Here is a 12,867-nt window from a genome sequence, read left to right on the forward strand (position 1 = left end):
TAACTGTGTTGTTTAGTTGTTTAATTGTATATATATAATACGACTTTAAAAAAATGTGATTTTGTAATTTAACATGAAAGAATCAAAGCAACATGATGATATAACATGATGTAAAACTCAAAAAAGTTGATTTTACGTAATTCCCTCCCCCCCCACTCCATCCCCCCTTAGGTGAAATCAAAATCTTTTAAACATATAAAAGGAACTAAAGGTCTAGAGAGGAAAACAGAGTATAAGGTGAATCAAAATCTACAAATACATTACAAATACATTAAGTACTAGATGCAAGAAGTAGGAATATTAAATGTAATGAAAAAGCTAAATATGAAAGAGAGACAAAGCAAGAAATAAATCAAAAGGTCTTAAATCCTGTGAGAAAATGAAGCTGCACTGCAAGGTTGAACAGCTAATTTCTATCAAAACATATGTTGGACTCATGATGTTGGACTAAATAATTCAGTTTAATCTAGTTTATTGATTTCATATAAAATCCCCCAAAATACCATCTTAATGCACTTTACAAAAAAAACAAACAAAACATTTCAAATTCTGTTATAAGTCAGGTACTTGTATGAAAATTTCCAAATTTATGAAAACTTGAGGCTAAAAGAATTTCTTTGTCAACATGAAACTTAATTTATATTTTAATAATCAGTGTAGGGGCTTCATGAATTACCCAGAAATACAGTTGGAACAACTATAACAGTACTCTCAACAACTGACGCAGCTTCCTCCTCAGCCAAAAGTGTTTAGTTTGCACTCAGGAATGAGGAATCTCTTGTCTGCAGGAACCTGAGTCCGTCTGGTGAAATCACGTTTTCACTGCATGTTTAGAGCAAAGCGATTGAGTCAATATGGGACGCCACTGGAGATTAAACAATCTGTGCTCCGTACTTCTCCTACTTTTCTTTGGAGCAAGTTTCGTCTGTGCTGCAGGTAAGTAACAAGCATAGAGCTGCTTGACTTATTTACCTATTGTTATATGTTAATTTTGACTGTTTAACTCTTTTTGTTGCAGGAGGTCATCAACTTTGTTTTACCTATGGATGCTTTGACTCAAATGACACACAGCTCTATGTCACATTGGACGACAATGAATTGTATTATGTAGACTTTAAAAACCACACCAGTGTCTGAGACAACAAAATATCAAGAACTATACAATCTAAATATGCATACAAGTATGGAGAAATATGCCAAGGTGTGTGTATAAAAGATATACAACGATGGAAACCGGACCCAGACGTTAGAAGGACTAGAGGTAGGTAAACCTCAGCTTTAATTATTCAGCAGTCATAAATCAAGCATGTAAGAAATAACTTCCCAATTTATTTTTTTAGATCCACCAGAAGTGATTATTTACACCAAAGATGAAGTGATTGAAGATGTAGAGAACAGTCTTGTGTGTTTTGCCAACAACTTTTTCCCACCTGCAATCAACATCAGGTGGACCAAGAATGACAAACAGGTGGCAGTGGAAGATCCCTTCGTCAAAACTATTTCCAACTCTGAAGGGACGTTTCATGTCTTCTCCTACCTGAACTTTGTTCCAAAGCAAGGAGACATTTACAGCGGCACTGTGGAACATGAAGCCCTGCAGGAACCTAAGACCAGGTTTTGGGGTGAGAAAGTCTTTTTTTTCTGTAGCTTCAAAACTTAAATTGTCTCTACTTGTGTTTTAGTTTGAATTTCAAATATTTTTTCCCCTGTTCTCTTTTTCTTTAGATGTTGAAACGGAAGAGATGAGTATGGGTCCAACCATTTTCTGTGCACTTGGCCTGACTCTTGGGCTTCTTGGAGTCGGTGCAGGAACTTTCTTGTTAGTGAAAGGAAACCAGTATTGTAACGCCCCAGAATTTGCTGCCTAATGCATAGCATAATAGAGTAGCTTCCCTTTTGACTTTGTTTACGTGTAACAAAATGTAGGTACTGTCAGGCTTTGCAAAAAGGTTTTTCATCCAGGATTCCTCTTTTTTAAAATCACTTGGGACCTTTAACTGTTAGCAACTAATGTTTTCTGAGACATTCTTTATTCATATGAAAATAGGAGTTATCCAATATTCAAGTTTTTTTTTTTTTTTTCATTTTTATAGCTTTAGGTAGTGATGGTGAGATGAAGCCTCATGAGGCATTGAACCACTTGAGCCAACTGGTTCGAGAAAGGGTTCATTTCTTGAGGCTTCATGTGCACACGAAACCACCTACTGGCCAGGTGTATAATCACAGCCAGCTGTATCTTAACACGTGTGATGCATTGAATTTTTGTCTATTATGGCTCTTGGGAATGACTTCACAAAAGGTGTAGGACGAAATCATTTGTCTACATAAATTATGTATACACATATGTGTATAATAAAATATTGTTTGAATGTATTCTCTGTGTGTAATTATTCCCAAAATAGTAGTGTCATGTGATATGGCATGTTGTGTAATGTTTTTCTGTGACTCTAGAAAAATGGCATGGGCTTAATCAGGCAGAGGACAGTGAAAGTGCTTGTAGAACTAGGGAGGGGGTAGTGAATAGGCTAATGCTTGTGTAACTTGGATGATTTCATGCATTTTTATTAAGAAACAACAATTTCTCCACAGTTTTTGGTTTCACACGATTTCTCTTTTTTGACACTACATGGATGAGGTGTTATTATTGTACCCCAACTCCTTGGAGCACAATAAACACCTCACCTTTACAGAAAATAAGAAACAGTGAAAAATACAGTTCTTCATAAGCAAACCTAATGCATCTGCAAATGTTCAGTTCACCTTACCTTGTTAGGGCTTATCAAATCGAAATGTTCCCACATAGGGGAAATCCTCCTCTTTCTCGCTGGCTCCATCCTACTCCTATCCTGTCCTCGCGCTCCTAAATCTCCTATCTATCTATCTCTCTCCTAAACTCTCCAAACACCGAATTAACTGTCTCAAACTAAATAACCACTATCCAAACTCTGCTATCAAAACTCTATCCACTCTCTCAACTGACCGCAACTCGCCTACAACAACCCACATTTTGAATGGAGCCTGTGGGGTTTTTAAAGCTGTCAAACCCCGCGCCAACATCTGAGCCACTTCCCGAAGCAGTCACGTGGTACAGCCAGGCAGCGAGGCTTCGGACGTCATCGTTTTCGGCTCCTCCCCTAAATGAAGCAAGCCTCGATACGCGCTTTACGGAAACGCCCCCTCCATTACTCGACACACGCCTCGAAGCCTCGGCACATCACGTAACATCACTAGCTTTAGGTTGAAAATGAAATTCGTTCAGTAAGTGTTTGTATGTACTGTAAAACATTAATGTGTGTGGAAAGTGTTTTTAAACTGAGTGGCCAATATGCTAAAGTTGTTCCTTTGATGCATTAAATTCAGTTTTCAGTGTGGAACCACTTTTGTAAATGTTACCACACCTGAGTTATTTGGGATTAAACTAATACAATAGTTTTTCTAAATCTTCACTGCCTAATGAAAACATAATGCAAACTCTTGAGCTTTTATTTAATAAAATCTATCACTTTGACGGCTAACACAAACAAGTCATACTGAAAACCTGAAAAGCTTTAACTAAAAGGAGAAATACTAAGGGTAAGGATGAACTAATACAAGAAAAAATAAAACATAACTAGATTACCGGAACATCTGACAGAACAACATGGCAACCCAGGATTCGTTGTACTTTGAAAGAGTATATGATTTGCAGAAACAAGTGAGCCGGTGGTAAAATGGGATGGTAGCTGGTGACATTTTGAGAGTCTGGAAATAACCAGGGATTTTTTGTTAAAACTCAAAAAGTGATTTTTAGAAAAAAAACAGGAATGGAGTGAGGCCCAGTTCATTACATAAAACAACAGAAATGAATCTGTTGAAGTTGCTATGGCCCAATGAATGCCTCAGAGGCATGTGATGTTATTTATGAAAGCATTTAATCTAGTAAATGATTTTTCGTTTTCTGTATTCATTTTTGTATTGGATTGGTGGTTCAGAAAGAAAAACAACCTTTTAACTTTAGGTAAAGGAAATAGGAGAAGAATATGAGGAATCACTTTTAATGCTATAATTGTACGATCCTTTTATGTGTTTGCTCCGATTCATAAGTTATAAATGAAGACCTTTCCTCAGTTTAGGAGATCAGCAGAGAGAATATTTATTGAGTGCCTGTTGTGTAAGATAAAATGTTTTTTTTTTATTTTTAGAATCACCATGTTAGAATGTAACATTCATGTTGAGTTATTCTGACTTTCAGAAATTGTCTTAATAAACAAATAGCCTTTATGTTTTCTGAATTCAGTGATGACTTCTAAGTGAAAACAGTGATACCTTTTTTGCCATTCGGATCTGTTCCTGTATGCTTCACACAGATATTAAATCCCTGCATTTTTATTGGTTTGTTTCTGATTGAATGGACTCATTTTGGTAAATTGATAAAGCTTTTATTGGGTAATAAACATTCTCACACTAATGAAAAAGAAATATTTAGTTCAAGAATATCACATTTACTCCCCCTGATACAATTTCTATCTTAGATCTTAAAAGTGTGTGTGCTGATCCTTCTAATTTCTTGCCAACATTGTGTTAGGTTTGGTGAAGCTTAATTATCTTTTTCCTAGCAGATAAGCCTTATTTCATATTGCTGGAGGGTGACATGTAGCTGTATACAAGTATAGAATCAAACAAAGTCAAGTGACACATATAATAAATGGCAGCCAAGAAAAGGAACAGATATAAAGGAAGTAGGGTGTGAAACAGGAAGTTTGATTCCAAACCATAAATAGAGGAACTCGAGGTACATATGATACAATTGTTATCTGTACCGTGATTAGTGCATCAAACCTGGAACATCTGGCCTGAGATGTCACAATGCAACTATTAGAGACTTCCTCAATATAGTGCTTGCATCATAGTACTTGTAGTACGTATATGGCTGGTGTTTTTTTATGAAGCACATGACTATAACTGGTATCAGCACAACTGTCAGGAGATGCAGGATTCAAGAAGAGATTAAACACCAAAAAAGCTAACTAAGTAGTTTCATACTAAAGATTCAATAAAGGAAGCAGGACTTAAAACAGAAAAGAAATGGAAGTAAACTAAAACCGAGATAAGACTAGCTGAAGCAGAAAACACAAGACATTAGCAAACTTACTAGGTATGATATTAGCATGTTTCACTTCACAAAGTGATTTTAATAGACTGAGGTGAAATTCAAAATATTAGGAAGGCATTTTTGATGAAACTAAAATTGGATATCCACTAAAAGTGTTGTTTTCTCAAACTGTCTGATTAGGAGTTGTTATAACCATATATGCAGCTTTTATTGTCTGGAATGTAAAACAAAGTTACAATTTACATATATATAGATATAGATATAGATATCTATATAGATATAATATAGATATATACAGTACAGACCAAAAGTTTGGACACACCTTCTAATTCAATGGGTTTTCTTTATTTTCATGACTATTTATAAGGCAAGAAATCCCACTTATTAACCTGACAGGGCACACCTATGAAGTGAAAACCATTTCAGGTGACTACCTCTTGAAGCTCATCAAGAAAATGCAGAGTGTGTGCAAAGCAGTAATCACAGCAAAAGGTTGCTACTTTGAAGAAACTAGAATATAAGGGGTATTTTCAGTTGTTTTACAATTTTTTGTTTAGTGCATATTTCCACACGTGTTATTCATAGTTTTGATGCCTTCAGTGTGAATCTACAATGTCAATAGTCATGAAAATAAAGGAAACTCATTGAATTAAAAGGTGTGTCCAAACTTTTGGTCTGTACTGTATGTGTGTGCGTGGGGGTGGGCGTGTAGGTGTGTGTGTGTTTTTCGTTTATGTGTGTATGTGGTATAAGTGTGGCATATGTTGTTTGTGTATAGGGCATAACTACATTTACTTCCTCTTAGCTGTGAATCAAATAACCTTTGCACACCAGTGAAGGTCTGCACCTGTCGCGTGTTACTGCTGAGGAAACATGAATGCTTACAATTTTCTTTTAACCTTGTTTGTATCGCTTGGAAATCCAGGTGAGTTTGAATAATTTAACCTTTCACTTTTTATTTAGAGGTTGTTTGGAATAGTTAATTTAAACAAATGAAAAATTATTTCTCTTATTTTTCAGCAGTTTTTTCAGATGAAGATTTTTACCAAGTCAAAGCATGTTGTTCATTCAATGGTCCAAACTTTGACAAGATTGAATACATACTTACAGCCAGTTTTAACAAGCAAAAGATGTTGGAGTACAACAGTACAAGAGGAAACTGGATTGGATTCACAGATTATTCAATTGTGGCTTCAACGTTCTGGAACAAAGACCCTTTGGACCGCCTTGAAAGAGCAATGGAAATTAAACTAATGTGTTTCGATAACCGAGCATTCATACAAACCATCAGTAAGAGCAATTCTTTTTAACAATATGAAGCTTGTTTTTAGTTTTACTTTATATGCCAATATAGGGCTGAGACTGTGATGTTATGCATTCTCATTTAATGACGATATACAGAAGAACTTTTTGTACTTTAACAAATATGTTTATATTTCTACATGACATCAAGTTAAAAAAATATATATTTTAATTTTTACTAAGGATTCATTTACTTTTGTGTCAATTTCTGTGTAGATTTATAAGAAAATGTTTCTATGTTCACAAACACTTGTCTATGATATCATGCACCACATTGAACACTATAGAAAAATGAAAGTTAAGGCCTAATGTGAAAGAAATCATAAATAATAACCCATTTTTTCTAGGAAACCTGTCAACAACGCCCACCATGAGGATAAAATCAGTGAAACAGCCAGATGGTGAACATCCAGCCATGCTTGTGTGCAGTGCCTATAACTTTTACCCAAAGCAAATCCAAATAACCTGGCTGCGAAATGACCAAGAAGTGACTGAAGGGGTCAGTAACACCGATGTCATCCCAGATGGAGAATTGTACTACCAGTTTCATTCTTACCTTGAGTACACACCAACTTCAGGAGAAAGAATCAGCTGCATGGTTGAACACGTCACCCTGTGGGAGCCAAGAATCATTGTTTGGAGTAAGTTTGTTATTGACATGCAGATACTTGACATGGAAATAATTCACAATATGAATGTTTACCCTATTTGGGTTTTATTTCCCTGTTTCAGACAACTCCCTTCCTGAAGGAGAAAAAACTAAGATTGTTGTTGGACTGTGCGGACTGATAATTGGTTTGGTTATCTTTATCTCTGGATTTATTTACCACAAGAAAAAGTATGCTATATATAACTCTGTCCACCAAGGTGAGGAAATGTAAAAATGTCAGAAAATATAAACTTCATAAAAACCTAAAATGGTACGGTACTTCTTCCTTTAACAGAATGAGTTCTGTTTCCTGTGGAGGTCATTCCTGGATTGCCTTTTAGTAGAACTAACAAAAACAAATTAAAAACACCCTCAGGTCCTCCAAGATGCTCTACTTATAGAACCTGAGAATGTATCTAAGCCTTTGTAGTTCAATTTTAATTCTAGGGAATAGTGTGCAATTTTTTCATTTCTTATAGTCACTGGCAGACATTTGTCATTTGTGTGGTGCTTTTATGACTTTTTTATAGCTAGACATGATTAAGATATATTTTGTTTTGTTTGTTTTTTCTGGATGACTTATTGAACGGCACTGTAGCACAATTTGCACCACTATTGCCTTGCAGGAAAAAGGTGCTTGATTCAATTCCTGCATGAAGTTTACTGGTTCTCACTTTCATGCTCCAGCTTTCTCTTTCACTCCAAAAACTGTGGAAGATGATTTGCTCTCTAAATTGTCCATAGGTATGACAATTCACCCAGCAACCAATGGTCATAGTCACCCCATAGCTGGAGCCCTACATGGATAAAATGGATGGATGGAAACATCTAGTATAGTAATCAATACATCACCACTGTTAGAAGCTGTGCTTCTAAAAACTGCTTTCAAGTCCACAATGTAAAAAATGTGAAGAAATTGTTCACTTGTTTAATCCCACAATAAATTATTGTGAAGAAAAGACTGTATGGCCAATGATCTAAACAACACTGTGATGCTTTGATGATCTGAGATATTGAGACAAGAATGACTCAGAAAACAAAATTCCAGACAAATCTATTTTAAACAAATCATTAAATGTGATCTACAAATCAGGAATGACTTAAATACATACCTTAAATAAAGTATAATACACTATAGTCAAGAAAAACTTTGTATAAGCTTGTCAGACTACAAAAGCAAGTGTATTTTATCAAATCATGTTGACCTTATAGAATAATCAGACGAGGTAAGACCAGGTTTTGGGGGGTTATTTATCACTGCATCGGATCAGAACCACACAGGGAGACCAACTCCAGAATAAATCAAAAGGTTTGACTGACACAGTTTGGGTTAGGTTTGCTGTATCAGAAATTTTTCATGTAATGTTGAGTTATAGGATGACCAAAAGACAAGACAATGGCAGTTCTACAACAAAGTGGATTAATTAAAGCTGCAGTATGTATTTTTTACAAAAAAAAAAATTTTTTTTTTTGCATATTGTTAAAACTGTGACCTTGTGATAAGAGTATAATATAAGACAAATAATCTGTGAAAAGATTGAGCTAGTCCTCGTTCTCCTAAACACAACCAATCAGAGCCAGGAGGAGGATCTTAGCAATGCCACGACAGGGAAGTCCAATTTCCTGTAAACTTCATGGCCTTAAATTGGCGTACGAGATGTCATATGACAAATGTTAACATTTGGGTAAAACTTAAAACTTCAACACAGTTCATGCCTCTGGCAAGCAATCACTTCTCATCAGCCCAGATCCCAGCCTGTCTGTACGAAGGGGACCATTTAAAACCAGGCTAAGAGAACCACAGAAATCAGAAAATGGGAAACACAAAACAGAACATAACACGAGAATGATCCACGAATAACAGGAACCAGGCAGAGAGCAGATTGTTTTTTAGCATTAAAAATAAACGGTGTGTAGAGTAAAACATTAGATGAACACAACAAACAGAATTAGAACTTAAATATATAAAAGTAGCTACAGTACAGGATACAAAAACTATGAATATTAAAACTAACAAAGGAACGAAAAGCAACAAATGAATCAAAATGTTTTAAAGCTTGTGACAAAATAGAGCTGCACCGATAGGTTTCAACACCTAATATCTATCAATAAATATACTTAACACCCTAAATACTTTATGTGCAAATGTTGGGCTAAAAATGTATCTTAATCTAGTTTATACAAATAGTACTAATTCTCCAAAAAAATACTTTGTCAAAATACTTTACATTCCATTCGTACTGACGGAATAATAGTCAGCTACATACAAAGAATTTCAAACTTCATAAAACTTGAGGCTAAAACAATTTCAATATCAACAAGAAATCTAATTTATATTTTAATAATCAGTTCATTTTAGCTGTTAAACTTACCCAGAAATACAAACAGTTTCATTTGGAACAATTACATTACTCTTGACATTTTGCAGTACAGTTCAAAGGGATTTTTGTTGACCCAGCTTTCTCCTCAGCCAAAGGATTTTAGTTTGCCCTTAGGAATGAGGAAGTTCAGACCTGCAGGAACCGGAGTCCGTCTGGTGAAATCACGTTTTCACTGCATGTTTAGAGCAAAGCCAGTGAGAGTCACGATGGGACGCCAGCGGAGATCAAACAATCTGTGCTTCGTACTTCTCCTACTTTTCTTTGGAGCACGTTTCGTCTGTGCTGCAGGTAAGTAACCAGCATAGAGCTGCTTGACCTGCTCTACAAAAAAGTTTTGTTGTTTTTACAAAAAGCACTGGCTGCTGTGGTTGCTAGAAGAATTCAGTAAATTAAAAAAAAATACATTAAACATAAAGTAAACATGTAAACAGTTTTACTGAGCAAACAGTAATTGCAAAGGTGTTGGACTGTAAAATAATTGTTGAGAAAAGTGTGACTATAAATGGTCATTTTGGTAATAAATATAGTAAATATAACAACGTATTATGATGTATTATTTTGATAATGCTGTTATTTTATATTTTCTTCCAGTACGCTTTACAACTAGTTCTTGTTTGTTGTACATTAATTTTAATTTAGGCTTACTGAAGATAACCAATAAAACAGTTAAATGCCAGGATAATGTTTTTTTTTATTATTTTCTGTAAACAGAATTGAAATTTACTTTAAATGTTTTTCTTTTTAGTAATTATTATACTTTCAAATAACATCTATAAACAAAAAATTTCCAAAAAACATTTAGCACTTACATGTAATGATAAAAAACCAAGGGAAGCCACATATTAAGGCTAAAATATGTAGAGAAGAACATCGTTTTTTGTCTTGATTTCACCAAATTTTACTACCTTTCTTTACAGTGTGTTTACCTTCTTTGTGTTAATTTTCACTGTTGATCTCCTTTATTACAGGGAGTCACCAATTTTGTTTTACCTATGGTTGCTTTGACTCAAGTGACACCGAGCTCTATGTGACATTAGACGATGATAAATTGTATTATGCAGATTTTAAAAACAATGCTAGCGTCTGGGATAGCAAAATAGAAACTATGAAATATAAATATACATACACTACAAGTAAATATGCAGCAATATACCGAACCATGTGTAAGAAAGATATACATCGATGGAAACCGGACCCAGACGTTAGAAGGACTAAAGGTAGGTAAACCTCAGCTTTAATTTGTTACTATTGAAAAAAGTTTCTCCAGAATCATTAAACAAGCTTAATAACTTCCCAATTTATCTTTCTTAGACCCACCAGACGTGATGATGTACTCCAAAGATGAAGTGATTGAAGATGTAGAGAACACCCTTGTGTGTTTTGCCAACAACTTTTTCCCACCTGCAATCAACATCAGGTGGACCAGGAATGACAAACAGGTGGCAGTGGAAGATCCCTTCGTCAAAACTATTTCCAACTCTGAAGGGGCGTTTCATGTCTTCTCCTACCTGAACTTTGTTCCAAAGCAAGGAGACATTTACAGCTGCACTGTGGAACATGAAGCCCTGGAGGAGCCTAAGACCAGGTTTTGGGGTGAGAAAATCTTTTTTTCTGTAGCTTCAAAACTTAAATTGTCTCTACTTGTGTTTCAAATACTTTTCCTCTGTTCTCTTTTTCTTTAGACGTTGAAACAGAGAAGATGAGTATGGGTCCATCCGTCTTCTGTGCACTTGGCCTGACTCTTGGGCTTCTTGGAATTGCTGCAGGAACTTTCTTGTTTGTGAAAGGAAACCAGTATTGTTACAACGCAGACATTGTTGGTTAATGCATAACATAAAAGAGTAGCTTCCCTTTTGGCTTTATTTGCATGGAATAATCTTTATGTACTTTTAGGCTTTGTATACAGGCATTTTGCCTATGCTATGTTGGTGTATCAACAGCAGGCTTGTAAATGTTCAGGTTAGCTTAAATTACTACTAGAAAAATGACACTTCAATTTAAATGTCTTTCCTCAACACTACAGTGATTTTGTGTTGTGTCTGTATTTGTCTGATCAGTTGCAGCTTCCTGTCAGTAACTGTTATTGAACAAGGATATCATTAAAAATTAAAAATTCCTCTTTTCTACATGTGGTTTGACTGCTGTATTCCTTAAATGTTTTTATCACAAAGCTCATTTCATTCAGCTGTGCCGACAGAGAGGAAGAATCAAGACATATAGGAGAAATAAATCAATAACTATGTATATTGATATAGACAAATGATCAATATCAATAGATAAGACATCGGGTAGAATTTTCAATAACTTCACTGAACTCCAATCCAGAACTGTACAGCATTCTGGGGGATGTAGTCAGAGGAAAGACTTAGCCGCTCAACCTAAGGTTGGTGGCATTCACTAACTCACTTACTGTTTGGTTACCTAGCAACAACCTGTTGAGTAACTTAACTAGGTTACACCCCTGAATCTAATAGCAGCTAAAAAAAATAATAAACAATGGTGTTTTGTTAAGAACAGAGTAAATTCTGGATGAAACAGGAAAGGTCACCTTACCAGTTTGGCAGTATTTTTTTTTTTTGTATTCATAAAAAAGAAAAATGTGTTTTGATGTGTATGCTGGAATTCCCCAGAAATATTTTCACCAAACACCTGGTGAGTGACAAATGCAAAACCCTTCCTGTTGGCTGGCACAACGAGATTTATATCTAAGGGCTGTCACAAAGTGATAAAAAGATGTGGAAACAATGAGAGTTTTGATGAGTTTTAGAACATGTTCATATTTAAAGGGCATAACCTTACATCAGTGCTGTGTGAAGAGTAAGCTTTTGTTCAATAAAATCCATCATTTTGATGCCTAATCCAGGCAGGTCAGACTGAATACCTGCAGGTTATCATATCAAACCAGAGGGATGGAAAGGGTAAAGCAAACTGAAACGTGAAAACACTACACTTTCTGATATCTGACAAATTATCCTTATAACCTGGAATTCTTTGTACTAATAGAGATGTTCAGGAAATGGAAGCAGGTGAGCTAATCACCTGGGGCAGGTGCTAAAATGGGAAGGTAATTGGTCACAGACTGCTTTAAGGTGGCATAAAGCTGTGGTCAAGTAAAGGATCTGATAAAATCAAGTAAAACATACAATATATGTTGAAACAAGAACTCAAAACTACAAATAGAGGAACCTGAAGTATGTTTCAATTGTTCTCATACTTTTTTGAGTATATAGTTACATTAAAACATTGGACCTCAGATGTGGGAATGAGGTCACACCAACTAAACTACTGTAGATGCTTCCTCATTGTGGCAGTTAAAGAGGCAGCATTATGTATAATCAGCATTTATTTAGCTTTATGTCGTGTCATAATGTTATTCCCTCATCAAAAACATACTTGGAGTGTTGCCTTGATTCGTTCATGCATGTTTAAGAAATCCCTTAATC

General features: G+C 35.3%; 3 protein-coding genes across 6 annotated transcripts in view; all 3 read left to right on the forward strand.

Moving 5' to 3' along the window:
• The window catches only part of LOC116735401 (cytoplasmic phosphatidylinositol transfer protein 1-like), a 61,495-nt gene that overhangs the window by 11,431 nt on the left and 37,197 nt on the right, over positions 1-12,867 (forward strand). The gene's annotated exons all lie outside the window — the stretch shown is intronic.
• LOC116735406 (HLA class II histocompatibility antigen, DQ beta 1 chain-like) lies at positions 772-8,974 on the forward strand. Of its 4 annotated transcripts, XM_032587284.1 has the most exons (5): positions 772-936; positions 6,116-6,382; positions 6,742-7,035; positions 7,127-7,261; positions 7,339-8,974. In XM_032587284.1, the coding sequence occupies exons 1-5, from the start codon at positions 855-857 to the stop codon at positions 7,341-7,343; spliced, it is 783 nt and encodes a 260-aa protein (XP_032443175.1). In that variant the 5' UTR covers positions 772-854; the 3' UTR covers positions 7,344-8,974. The 4 variants fall into 4 exon arrangements, with proteins under 4 accessions (XP_032443175.1, XP_032443174.1, XP_032443176.1 ...); XM_032587283.1 differs by lacking the exon at positions 7,339-8,974 and having other exon boundaries at positions 840-936; positions 7,127-7,312; XM_032587285.1 differs by lacking the exons at positions 772-936; positions 7,339-8,974 and adding an exon at positions 5,860-6,017 and having other exon boundaries at positions 6,113-6,382; positions 7,127-7,312.
• LOC116735405 (H-2 class II histocompatibility antigen, A-S alpha chain-like) lies at positions 9,526-11,403 on the forward strand. The gene is made up of 4 exons (XM_032587281.1): positions 9,526-9,712; positions 10,393-10,641; positions 10,736-11,017; positions 11,107-11,403. The coding sequence occupies exons 1-4, from the start codon at positions 9,541-9,543 to the stop codon at positions 11,247-11,249; spliced, it is 846 nt and encodes a 281-aa protein (XP_032443172.1). The 5' UTR covers positions 9,526-9,540; the 3' UTR covers positions 11,250-11,403.

Source organism: Xiphophorus hellerii, chromosome 16 (genome assembly GCF_003331165.1).
Source record: "Xiphophorus hellerii strain 12219 chromosome 16, Xiphophorus_hellerii-4.1, whole genome shotgun sequence".
Lineage (NCBI taxonomy): Eukaryota > Metazoa > Chordata > Actinopteri > Cyprinodontiformes > Poeciliidae > Xiphophorus > Xiphophorus hellerii.

Coding starts and splice junctions, on each gene's coding strand:
- LOC116735406 (XM_032587283.1), top strand. CDS start 855: ATGGGACGCCACTGGAGATTAAACAATCTGTGCTCCGTACTTCTCCTA. Junction 937..6,115: donor AAGTTTCGTCTGTGCTGCAG/GTAAGTAACAAG, acceptor ATTTTTCAGCAG/TTTTTTCAGATGAAGATTTT. Junction 6,383..6,741: donor AGCATTCATACAAACCATCA/GTAAGAGCAATT, acceptor CATTTTTTCTAG/GAAACCTGTCAACAACGCCC.
- LOC116735405 (XM_032587281.1), top strand. CDS start 9,541: ATGAGGAAGTTCAGACCTGCAGGAACCGGAGTCCGTCTGGTGAAATCA. Junction 9,713..10,392: donor ACGTTTCGTCTGTGCTGCAG/GTAAGTAACCAG, acceptor CCTTTATTACAG/GGAGTCACCAATTTTGTTTT. Junction 11,018..11,106: donor GCCTAAGACCAGGTTTTGGG/GTGAGAAAATCT, acceptor CTTTTTCTTTAG/ACGTTGAAACAGAGAAGATG.